This window comes from Colobus angolensis, unplaced genomic scaffold, assembly GCF_000951035.1.
Source record: "Colobus angolensis palliatus isolate OR3802 unplaced genomic scaffold, Cang.pa_1.0 Scaffold169, whole genome shotgun sequence".
NCBI classification, from domain to species: domain Eukaryota; kingdom Metazoa; phylum Chordata; class Mammalia; order Primates; family Cercopithecidae; genus Colobus; species Colobus angolensis.
Genome location: NW_012114810.1, coordinates 2,441,793 through 2,454,948, shown reverse-complemented (window position 1 = coordinate 2,454,948; position 13,156 = coordinate 2,441,793). Strand labels below are relative to the sequence as shown.

The 13,156-nt window shown below is 44.0% G+C and overlaps 1 protein-coding gene across 1 annotated transcript in view; it reads right to left on the bottom strand.

Annotated features, from left to right (window-relative positions):
- Positions 1–7,005: 7,005 nt before the first annotated feature.
- Positions 7,006–13,156, bottom strand: part of LOC105508938 (putative neuroblastoma breakpoint family member 7) — a 15,872-nt gene continuing 9,721 nt past the window's right edge. The window contains exons 9-10 of the mRNA XM_011937964.1: positions 9,168–9,404; positions 7,006–7,211 (exon numbers count right to left, since the gene is read on the bottom strand). Coding sequence (XP_011793354.1) covers positions 7,006–7,211; positions 9,168–9,404 — 443 coding nt within the window. The remainder of the gene's footprint in view (positions 7,212–9,167; positions 9,405–13,156) is intronic.

The window sequence follows — 13,156 nt, the reverse complement described above, 5'->3', positions numbered from 1 at the left end:
CTTAAAGTTTTCCCACTGATGAGCTTTATATGTTTTCAATTCATTTTCCTCTGTGTGTTTCATTTGTGTTAGTTTCTACTACTACTCCTTCTGGTTCATTAATCTTTTCTTCCGCAATGTTTAATCAAGTGTATGTTTTTAAACTTCAGACTGTAAATTGTAGTTTTCACTTATGGAATTTGATATTAAAAATATCTCCCACATCTTCACTTAATCAAAATTATAATAACTGCCCTAATGTCCTGGTCTGCTATTTCTAACATGTGAGTCATTTTCAACTGAATTATTTTATTCTTCATTATGTCTCATGTTTTCCTGCCACTTTGCCTGTTTGAGATTCTGGGATTTGATGCCAGACATTTGATGTCACTGCCCAAATGGGTCTAGTGACACAACTCGGCCTCAGTGTCTATGCACACCAAAGCTTGTGCAGCAGGAGAGGCAGAGAGAGCAGAGGCGAGTGTGCCACACATGGGGGTAGGGAGTACCCCACTTGTGCTTGGAGCTTTCTTCTGCCTCATTGAAAAAATATGCGTTCAGGCCGGGCGCGGTGGCTCAAGCCTATAATCCCAGCACTTTGGGAGGCCAAGACGGGCGGATCACGAGGTCAGGAGATCGAGGCCATCCTGGCTAACATGGTGAAACCCCGTCTCTACCAAAAATACAAAAAACTAGCTGGGCGTGGTGGCGGGCATCTGTAGTCCCAGCTACACGGGAGGCTGAGGCAGGAGAATGGCGTAAACCTGGGAGGCAGAGCTTGCAGTAAGCTGAGATCCGGCCACTGCACTCCAGCCCGGGCCACAGAGCAAGACTCCGTATCAAAAAAAAAAAAAAAAGAAAAAAAGAAAAAGAAAAAATATGTGTTCCTTTTCTTTTCCATAAGACCTGCCCTATTTCAAGCCCTGTCCCTCCAGTGATAGGACAGTCCTCTCTCTAGTCTCATCCCCTCCAACGGACGGACAATGGTTCAAAACAATTCAGGGGAGAAAGCATTGTCTTGTTAACAAATTCTGCTAAAAAAAAAAAAAACTGGACATCCATAGGCAAAAATTAAAAAAAAATCCACAACAGATGCTGGCAAGGTTACATAGAAAAAGGAATGCTTTTACACTGTTGGTGGGAGTGTAAGTTAGTCCAACCATTGGGAAAGACAGTGTGGCTATTCCTCAAAGACCTACAGGCAGAAATACAATTTGACCAGTAATCCCACTACCAGGTATATACCTAAAGGAATATAAGTCATTCTGTTATAAAGATACATGATGGCATATGTCCATTGCAGCACTATTCAAAATAGCAAAGACATGGAATGATCCTAAATGCCCATCAATGATAGACTGGATAAAGAAAACGTGGTACATATGCACTATAGAATACTATGCAGCCATAAAAAGGAACGAGATCATGTTCTTTGCAGGGACATGGATGGAGCTGGAAGCCATTATCCTCAGCAAACTAACGCAGGAACAGAAAAAGAACACCGCATGTTCTCACTTACAAGTGGGAACTGAATGATGAGAACACATGGACACATGGCGGGGAAAAACACATAATGGGGCTTGCTGGGAGTCAGGGTTGGGGGGAAGAGAGCATCAGGAAGACTAGCTAGTGGATGCTGGGCTTAATAGCTAGGCGATTTGATGATCTGTGCAGCAAACCACCATGGCACATGTTTACATGTACTTCCTGCACATGTACCTCTGAAATTAAAATAAAAGTTGAAGAAAAAAACAACAAAAAATTTAAAAATCCACTTAAACCTCCATACTTGCACTAAAAGTAACTCAAAGTTGATTACAGAGCTAAATGTAAACTGCAAAACAAGAAAACTTACAGTAGAAAACATGAGAGAAAATCTTCATGATGTGGATTTAGGCAAAGTATTCTTAGTTATCACATCAACACAAACTATTAAAGAAAACATTGATAAATTCAGCTTCATACAAATTAAAAATTCGTGGTCAGCATCAGACACTGTTAATAGAATAAAAAGATAAGCTACAGATTGGGAGAAAAATGTGAAAAGCACACACATCACAAAGGAGTTGTGTGACGGTTAAAAATTGTGTGGATCACTGTGACTGAGCACCAGGGTGCCAGGACATTTGGTTCATCGTTATTCTGGGTGTGTGCTGGAGGGTGTTTCTGGATGCCATTAACACCAGAATAGGCAGACTAAGTGAAGCAGATTGCCCTCCCTGTGGTGGGTGGGCCTCATCCAATCAACCAAAGGCCAGAGGAGGAAAAGGCCTAATAAGAACGAAATGCTTTCCTGGGCATCCACCTTTCCATCTTAGGAATTTCCGCCTCCATAATCTCATGTCCAAATATATATATACACACACACATACATGCCACATACATATACACATGTATATTAACATATATGTACATGCACATTACATAGGTTAAGTAGGAAGTTTTGTAGTTTTAAAAGTTCAGCTATTCAATGATCATTGTTGAAGCTGGCCAGTGATTATAGGGGTGCTCTATTACATAATTCTGTCTCCTTTTTTATACTATTGAAGTTCTGCCTTTGAAGAATTAGGCTAGGATAATAGCTGAATTTCTCCACATACATTTCAAAGCCCTAGGGATTAACACAGAGTCAGAAATCCCACCCATAACCCTGTCCCCCAACAACCAGGGCTAAGGAACACTGCGGCCCTCAGATGATTTTCGTTAGCCAGGTCTGGGAGCCACACAACAGCAGAGGGAGCAGGAAACACTATTCAAATAGAGACCAGGACAGCAGAGAGGGCCTGTTCATGACAGAACACAGGAAAAGTCATACACAGAAAGTGAGTGTGGAGAAACACAGACCATGCCTGAGACCTGGTAGATTAGAGACCTACTGCTGAGGAATTGAAAGGAAGGGAAAAGGAAGGGGAAATGTCAACCAATTAGGGGTGTAGTTTTAAAAGTTCAGCTATTCAATGATAATTGTTGAAGCTGGCCAGTGATTATGGGGGTGCTCTATTACGCAATTCTGTCTCCTTTTTTATACTATTGAAGTTCTGCCTTTGAAGAATTAGGATAGGTTAATAGCTGAATTTCAAACTAACTCTTAAAACTTAACCAATTAGGGGTTTCCTAATTGAAAGTAACAAGTGCAGAGGACCACAGGTGCCAACCTCAGAAAGGCAGAATTGCAGGGAGAGGGAGGGAGAGGCCTGGACAAAGGAATCAGCCTCTGGAATGAATGAAGTAACTGGCAGAAATTAGAGGTCCTGGTAGAACAAAGTAGAATCCCAGAATGAGAACACACCTCATGCCTGTACCCAAAGCAAGACAATATTTCCTAAAACCTCAAGAAAAATCATTTTTGGCAAGTACCTTAAATCCAGTGATGCGATCCATGTACCAAGGTAGTGGGAAAAGGTGATTAAGCAAAACTCAGCGAGCCCTGATTCCCTGATGAGGACTCTGTTAAGGATGAATTCCTCTCAACAAGTGACGCCTAGGACATGCGCTTTTGCATAGCTCGTGAGCATCTATTTCATTGTGGATCTAAACCAAAAGCCAAGGTGGAGACAAGGTGGGAAACACAGGCTGTCACTGGTATATGCTTGGGTTGAACTAACACTATAAGAAATGGCAGGTAAAGAGGTCAGAGAAGAGGAAAATAATGTCTTTGATTGTCATAGTGACAAAGATTTGAAGATGAAAGATACAATTTAACATTTATAAACAATATATTAGAAGTGTGTCACGTTAAAATGGGACTAGTGATGTTAAAATGTTTTTAGTGCACTGTTAAGCATGAGCTAAATAAACAAAGCCTTCCTAAATAAACAAAAGGCACACACACAGACACACAAACACACACACAAAGAAAACAAATCACACCAACAAGGAAATACAGTAAATACACTCTACAACATATGGTAAATATAGACAAAAATATGGAAGAGTTTAGATATAAACAGGGAAATAAGAATGTTTTTATTAATCCATATTCTTATCCACCAAAACCAAACATTATAGTAAAAGCTTAAAATATTATATGTAAAAAATCCATTAGGCCAGAGTGATAGGCAAAAACCTTTTAATTAAACAGATTTAAAACTTAAACATTTTTTTTTTAACAGCTGGTAATCAATTTATTAAAATAGTTGACTTAAGCATCTGCAATGGTGACTTCCGCCTCAACTTCTGGCTCAATACTGATGGAAGTAATCTGCTTAACAATCTCAGAAGGACTCTGCAAGTCAATGAGTTGATTGTGGATTTTCATCTGGAAATGATCCCATGTCTTAGAACCTTTACCATAAGGAGTTTTTCTTGTAATGATTCTCAAAGTCTTGGTAGGCATTCGAACTGGTCATTTCACTTTGAGATTCTTTGCCTTTGCTCCTCTGATCAAGTCAGCACACACCTTCTCCAGGGATTTTACATTGCAGCTGATTAGAGTAATTTGAATTTGGTGAATTCCACCTCCAGCTCCATGGGTGTTTTTCCGGTATCTTTAAAAGCCATGGCTGCTGCGTGGCTTCCTTACCAACTTATTCCTGGGTGAGAGCAAACAGCAGTGAGCCAGGAGCAGGAGCGTGCAGGTCAGGGATCCACAACACCTATGACCGCGTCTTCCTCAAAGAGCAAAACTTAAACATTCTAACATTAATAGACTAAAATTAATTTGGGATGAAAGTTAAAAGCTGTGCAGGGAATATTCTTTTTATGACAGAATGCCAGCAAAAACAAGTATATACTAATCATTGAGATAGAACATTTCCAACGTACAAACATAAATATAATAACTGACACAGGCAGGGGTGATTGATGATAAACTGTTCAGAGGAAGATCATTAGAATACACAATATTTATACTTTTTCATGCCACTTTCCAAATTAATTATAAATAAGGTGCCTTTACAAGCGAAAGATCTCCTAGACCCCTCCTTAACCAAGTGACCAGTCCTAGTATCACGATAATGGTGATGGACAAACTGGACCTTCTCTGCCCGCAGATGGGCTGAGGTAGGAAACTCACAGTAGTGACTCTGCAGTGTTCCCAGCAAAACGTTTAGGCTGAATTTAATCATGAGGACATTTTCAGACAACTTCAGAATGTAGAACATTGAGCCAGACAGCTGACCTGTCCTCTACAAACAAGTCCATGTCACCACAATCAATGACAACAACAAGATGAGGAGATACTTTGGGTTCAAAATAACTACAGAAGTGTAGCTACATTATCTTTCTACTCTTTTCAAACCCAAAATGTCTCTTCTCCTTTTTGTTGTGTGATTAGTGGTGACATGGACTGTGTGAAGGAGACAGGTCAGTTGTCCTGTTCAGTGTTCTACATTCTGCAGTTGTCTGGTGATTACCTCCTAAGAAACTCAAGCTAAGCATTTTCAGCAAGAACACGGCATTGTTCATACTCTGCACCGGCAGAGTCCTAGGTGACACGCTGTCTCCTGCCAGCAGCTCCTGAGTCCTGTTCTCTACAGGATAGGAATTGAGAGAAGCAGGGTTACGGCCTCTCAATGCTGTTTGTCCATCGGGGCATTGGTCTCCTTAGATACTGATCACAATTGATCACAATTGGATGGGGAAGGGCTGTGGCTTCTCAAATCAAAGGGGCCCAGTGGGTTAAAATCATCAACAGCATTTCATGGTCTTAAGTTCACTCCTCAGCAAAGGATCCCTGCAGTGTTGTGTTTGATCTTGAACTTGCTTTGCTGTTTTAGTCTTTTTCAACAAGTGAAAAAACTACTTTGATGACATATTTTCATCCTTTTCATCCTTTCAGTAGTATTTGGTATCTGTAGGGGAGAGGGAGAAAAAAAATCAAATGAGCATCTTTGTCTCATCCTGTCTGGCTGAGTCTGGAAGGACTGCTAAGCGGTGATAACCCAGGTGCAAACTGAGCTCCTGCTGGGAGGACCAGCTGAAAGCCGAGCCTCAGGCTGGCTGAAGTGGCAGGTGCCATCCACAAGTGAGAAGAAACACCCCAGAACTTCCAGTCAGCCTGAGGTGCAGAATGTAGGGACCCCACCAGCAACTGGTAACATCAGTACCTTCCTTCCTGATTAGCTCTGTTTGGAGCAAAGTGATTGCTTTTCACACTTCCCAGTGAGGATGTGCTCAGCTTCAACCATGCATGCTCAGAAACAGAGCACTGCAGAAGGAGAGGACCCTTTGCAGAGAAACCCACCCCCTTACAACACCATGTCCCAGTCTTTTAAGGGAGGAGTGGGAGGGCCACAGAAAGAATCCTGGATGTGAGAATTAGCAGGGACCTCAGACCACATCCACATCCAGTTCTGCCTTTCACAACACAGGATCAGCGATGCCACAGGGCTAAGATTAAACTAAGGCCATATGGGTTGCTATTAACTACCTGGGAACTACAGCCCAGCCTCAGGCCCTTTCAATAGCATTTGGAAGGAGGGAGAAAAAAAGCTCCAGTCTGGAGGTCTCAACAGTCATGAGAGGCTGTTGGGTCACCTTGCCTAGGACAGGAATAAAGTTTTACAAAAAAATATGATTTCATTGCTGCCTGTTTGGTTGGTTACAAATAAAACATGAAAAAAGAGAAATATAATCATAAGTATTCTTTCCAAGGGGTTCAGGAAAGAAAAGAAAAACAAGAGAGTCTACAGGAAGTTAGCAAAGAGAGAGCGGGGATTGTAACCATGGCCCAACTTATTTTCCCAATTCCCTGAAGTTGATTCCACACCTGGTTACACCTTAAGGCATTTTAGCAATATTCTCAATATCTAGACCAACAAAACTCTGAAGCGAGAGGGACTCCCAAGACAGTAGCAGTGGGAACAGAGCAGAGTTCAGAGAGCAAAGAGCAGATGGAGATGGGAATGGAAGGTCTTGGCAGGGTGGCAGCCCGTGAGACACAGAGGTAAGACCAGACAGAGGTGACAGCAGCTGCTGGAGAGAACAAACAGGGAAGAGAAAAGCAACGGGAGAATGAGCTGTCATCATAGACAGAAATAAGGAGTGAGTGCAGCTAACAGCCATAGATGTGATTACCTTTGTACCCTAAGCTTGCAGGCCAGGGAATCTGCATGCCAGTCTCCACTTGCTGAACAGCAGTTTTCTTTTGATCATCTTTGGTTTTAGGACACTTGCAGCATGAATGTGGCCAGTGACTTGATGCTCATGTGTGTTGTCAGCTGAGCCTTCAAGAGCATCACCTTCTAGCTGGGGAGGGTTCTTCATTCCAAGGGAAAGCTCTAAATCCAGCTCTGAAAATGAAACCACACCCAACAGCGTTCACTGTTATCCATGATCTTACTGTGACTTTATCTTCCACCCAAGAGGAACATCAGAGAAGGAAAGTGGCCTTGGGCAAGAAAGTCCAAGGGGTAAAGGGAAGCCAAGGAATACATTTTGGTATTTTCTGTATTGTTGATTTTTCATGCATCACCCAGTAATGACAAGATTGCCAGGAGGAAAAGGTGATCCCAATTGACAAACGTATTCAAGAAACTTAGGATTAATAAACACAAATAGCTTCCAGGTAGATAAGGCAAAGGCAAGGAAATCACACTGGAAACAGGCTGTGTTTTGGGAGGGAGGAGATTCTAAAAATCAAGCAAAATCAACGTTAAATGAATATATGAGAGAAAAGAATTGGGAAGACTAAACTCGGGATATTGATGAAATGATCATACGTATATTGCATATATATACATTTTATAAAACATATGCCAAATATGCATAATGTATATGACAAATGACATAAATGCATATATTTATATATAAAAATCTATTGGAAGAAATTACACAGGGATGTGGAAGATGTTGAATTAACATTATAATCACTAACATTATAATCTGGTCCATTGAAATTCGAAAAACTTTTAGAAAAATAAGACGAACGAGAGAGAGAAGACATGGTGAGAAACAAATGCCCTATTAGACAACAGGGAGAAGTCACCACCAGGTAAAGGAGAATGAAACAAAAGGCATTCACTCTGTCCTCTTGCCTGGAGCCTGGTTAGTGCTCTGCACTCCTGGGAAAGCCAGCAGGTTAGAATGTGGAGCTAGCGGGGTGAGTCCTGACTGGGAATCCACAGAGAAGCAAAAGAGACATCAGTGGGAAGAAATCAGTTTAAATACTAGAAGTTATCAGGGCACATGTCAGGGACTACGCATCCCCCGACACTCACTGAGCGTCTTCCGTGTGTCCTCTGCAGGGACCCAGATGGTGCTCATTACCTCACGTGACCCTCCCTCCTCCTGAGGACTTGGGTCTCCTTATTCCTCAGTTGAGGGCATTGCCTGACAGATGAACAACAGGCAGCCTCGGAGGCTCCAGGAGGAGATATTGAGTAGGACAGAGAGTAAGGATGAACACGACCCAGGGTTTTAAGGAAATCTGAGCAGAAGTGGATCCCTGTGAGAATGAAACTGAGGATATTACCGTGGACGTGAGTGGAGATGATGAACTAAATGGAGTTTCAGAAAAGACACAGATATGTACACTTTCCATGAGAAGGTTGCCCTTTTATTCCTTTATTTCAAAATGAGGGGAAGAAACAGAGCAAGAAGCTGGATATGTCAGGCGACTGACTTGCGGGCCCAGGGTTTGCACTGTTACTGAATGTGCCTAATATGTTGTTACTGAAAGTGCTCAATAGGGAAAAATTGACTTAAAAAGGGATGCTGACGGAGAGGAAGAAAACTGGCAAAAGAGACTTTCTAAGAAAACACAGGAAGAGGGGTCCCTAGAAAGTAGAGATCCTAACAGTTACTCTTCCTCAGATGAAACTGCATGTGAAGTCATGTCCTAAATGCTAATTTACCAGAAAGATAACAGAATTAGATAACATATATTCATAGATTTATTGAGCAATTTTTATTTAGTTAGCCCTTTGGAAATTATCATAATTAATGCTATCAACAATGATTGAATGTAGATATTATTTTTCAGGTCTTTCCGATGACAGAACTGAGATGTAAATGCCAACACCACAAATGACTTGGCCGAGGTGAATAATGAGTAAGGGTTAAACCCAGGACCTGAGAGCAGATTTGATTCTAAACCCCAGGCTCTTGCTCACCTCACTGGGTTGGAACATTGTGGATTTCTACTTGACTCTGAGGGAGCGCGAAGAGACCCCATTGCCTCCTCCCCTCACAGCACCATGATCACCGACACCCGGATTAGAGCTTCGTGGTTCCCTTTCCTTCCCTACCTTGGGAGGGCCATTGCTTCCCAAGATCAGCGTTGGCTGTGAAGCTGCAGGTGGTGGAGGAAACGCCCCGCCTGGCTACGCCATAGCCACAGTCAAACCCTTGATCCAGCTGCAGTCGCAGACAATTGGGCACCAGGGTTCTCGGCTCTGGCTGTGCCTGTGAAGCCGGCACCTCTGACAGGTGGTGGCTCAAGTCTCCGCTCCAAGGTCCGTAAGGACAGTCCGCCTGGGTGGGAGCTGAAAGGAGAAGGGGCTTCAGTAGGAACGCTCTCAGTTTTCCCTTTGTTAATCATGCCCAGAACACCCATCTCTGGTGTCCCTGCCTCTGAGGTAAGCCACCCAGTGGCCCAGGCCACAAAGACAGACATCATGTAAATGGGGTGATGTCACTTCCTGTCTGTGCCTGGGGATGCTGAGATGGAAGGTACCCAGGCTGGATGTCCCTGAAGTGAAAAACCCCCACTTCAGCCCAGAAGGCTTTGGATTGGCTAACAAGGCCATGCCGATTATTCTGTTATTATTAATCTCCATCCTGCAACCTAGAAAGAATGTTCTGGAGAGCCTTCAGAGCATAGGAAATGCTGTTTTTCTCAACACACAGGAGTATAAGAACAGGGGAGGACTCAGAGCCTCCAGGCTTTGGGAAGGAACCATAGAAAAGGGTTTTGGGACACTGTAGACCAGCAGTCTCCAAGCTTCTTTGCCCCAGAGACTGGTTTCGTGGAAGACAATTTTTCCACAGACCAGGGGTGGTGGATGTGAAAAGAGGGGGATCGTTTTGGGATGAAACTGTTCCACCTCAGATCATCAGGCATTAATTAAATTCTCATAAGGAGCACACAACCTAGATCCCTTTCATGCACAGTTCACAATAGGGTTTGCGCTTCTATGAGAATCTAATGCCACCACCGACCTGACAGGAGGCGGGCTCAGGCGGGAATGCTCGCTTGCCGGCTGCTCATATCCTGCTGTGCGGCCTGGTGCCTAACAGGCCCAGGACAGGTAGCTGACCACAGCCCCAGGGGCTTGGGGCCCCCTACAACAGACCAAATACTACATGAGGCGAACTTTTTAGAGTTCTGAAACATTTTGAACTTCCATTGCCTATAATTACTTTACCACCTGCCCACACATATACATCTCATTGCCATATAGTGGGTGTCCGCAGCCATAAGCAATGTTGTAGAGGGACCAGTCCCCTCACAGACACTTAGGGGCCACAGGTATTACCGATTAGCATGTGTGGTTCTGTAGGGAGATAACACTGAGCACAGTCCTCATCTTACCCACTCCTCCAGTGGGGTCCGGGCAGCACCCCTCATAAAAATTATCGCTATTTCCACAGGAAGAGGAGATCACACTCTCAGAAAATGGACTAAGGAAAGACTTCCAGTGGCCTCACACCAGTCCAGATCTGCCTCAGAAGAGGGACGGGGCCTGCAGGGCTTGATCCACGTTGCTGCAGGGCTCCTCTCTCTCCCCTCTGCACATCCTCATTCTCATCAAGGTTTCTCTAGGCTTTCTTAAAAATGCCTTCTGTGTATCTGTTCTCCTTCATCTTCCTGAGAGCACAGTGTATCAGACTCATTACTGATGCCTGGCTTCATACATGCCCCCAACTGCTATCTCTGATTCTGCCATCTCCATACTAGCAATTGTCTCAGCGATTTTATTGCCCAGAAGTCCCATTCTTTCCACGTCCCTACTCTGCTTCTGAAAACTCTCCACTGCCCACTGTGCAACTCTCCCCTCTTGCCCTGCCTTTGTGCTCCTTCTAACCTCTGTCCCATGTTCCTATCCAGCATCACCTCTCACCACTCCCTCATACAGACTCTTCCCTGGAGTCAGGCTGGCTCCTCCCTGGCACAGCCCTGCACGGTGTCCCTTCCAGCTTCTGGGACTTGGTGCCCCTGAGCCCTTCACTCCGCCTCATGTGGCTTCCTTAGCTGCTCAGGGCACAGTTTACTGATCATTAACCATCACTCAGGACACTCAATGCGACTTCATGGTAGTTCGTATCGGGCAGACGGGGAAACATCTCAAAAGGACAAATCTGGCTGGGGAAGGCTGGTCAAACCCAGGCTTCCCATTCTTGTCCTCTGCGTGTGTGATTTAGAATCAATGTCTAGGAATGTTTTTAATTCTAGACACTTAATTTCGTTAGGTCCTCTTATCTCTCTTTTTCAGAATACTAAGTCTTCTTAAAATTATACTTTGAATATTGTTTGCATTTTCAGGAGAAAATGAAAAACATGTTCTCAAACTTCTGAAACACTGTACATATTATTAGTTGAGCGGGTGGGGAAGAGTCCTAATAAGTGATCAAGTTATGATTTAGGTTGTATTCTCGCTGATTCTACTGTGACTTTCCCTGAAGCAAGAGGATGGGTGGAGCACATCAACTCCAGCACCACTGCTGGGGTCACAGCTGTGAACAGTACAGACTCTTCACAGGTTATCATCAGAACCCACACACAGATGCCTCCTGGTATAATTGAGACAGTGCATTCATGCATCTCAGCCTGTCTGCATGGATGAATGTGGCCTCTCCTGGCCCATGTTTCATGATGCCCTGGCAGAGCTGGCCCATATCACAGGCATCTCACTTCTGAGACATGTGTCTGAGCATTTCTCTTCCTCCTCATGGGAGCCTGGTCCTGGTTGGGGTCTGAGACAGAGCCCAGTAACTTTACAAGGGCTCCAAGACTGCCATGTTAAGAGCAGAAACCCACATGATATAGGGTAGGAAGAGACCAGCACCTTTCATTCCCTGAGAGCCTTCTGGAGCTGTAGGTCCCCCTGGAGGGACTGGAGGAGCCACCAGTTCTGCTCACAGACAAAGTGCACCAAGGTATTTATCACTGGGTTACACACGCGAGGGGCTACAGAAGTTCTTTGTACCAGATCAGCAAATTTTGTGTTTCAGCTTGAAATTATTTCCAACAAATTTGCTACAAAGGGAAAATGCTTGAGCACTCATCCTAGCTGAGTCTCTGAGAGATCCCACTGTAGAGAAATGACAGCAATTGCACCATGGAGTCAGGCAGACACGGGGCCCATGTTCTCACTGTGACTAGCTGGGGCATCCTTGGTGAGCAAAGAGAACTTGCTGAGCCTCAGCATCCTCAGCTCTAACATGGAGATGCCACTGCCTACTTGTGAGTGCCCCATGAGCACTGAATGGGTTATAGCAAGGACAGAGCTTGCTTGGCCAGGGGCAAGGCATATAACAGGTACAAGGGCGATGTGTATTTTATTTCATTTTATGAATTGCTGTAGGCCGGCTGCAGTGGCTCACACATGTAATCCCAGCACTTTGGGAGGCCGAGGCAGGCAGATCACGAGGTCAGGAGAGCAAGACCATCCTGGTGAATACGGTGAAACCCTGTCTCTACTAAAAATACAAAAAAATTAGCTGGGCATGGTGGCGGGTGCCTGTAGTCCCAGCTTCTAGGGAGGCTGAGGCAGGAGAATCGCTTGAACCCAGGAGGCGGCGGTTGCAGTTAGCCGAGATTGCACCACTGCACTCCAGCCTGGGCAACAAGAGTGAAACCCCCCTGTCGTGGGGTGGGGAGATAGGGGAGGGATAGCATTAGGAGATATACCTAATGTAAATGATGAATTAGCAGGTATAGCACACCAACATGGCACATGTATACATATGTAACAAACCTGCACATTGTGCACATGTACCCTAAAACTTAAAGCATAATAATAAAAAAAAAAGAGTGAAACCCCATCTCAAATAAATAAATAAATTGCTGTGATCCTACAAAAGCCTTTGCTTATTTGAAACTCAAGGAGAAATGAAAAACAGGAAAGAGGATGGTTCCAGCAGGAAAGGTGTTTACTGACCAAAATAGAATGGAGGACAAAAGTTTCAGTCACTACTCTCTGAAGTATTCAGACAATATTTTGTCTGAATGACAAAATATTCAGAGGGGGGACACTACAGAGTTACTTGCTCTTTCTTCCATTTTTTTTTTTTT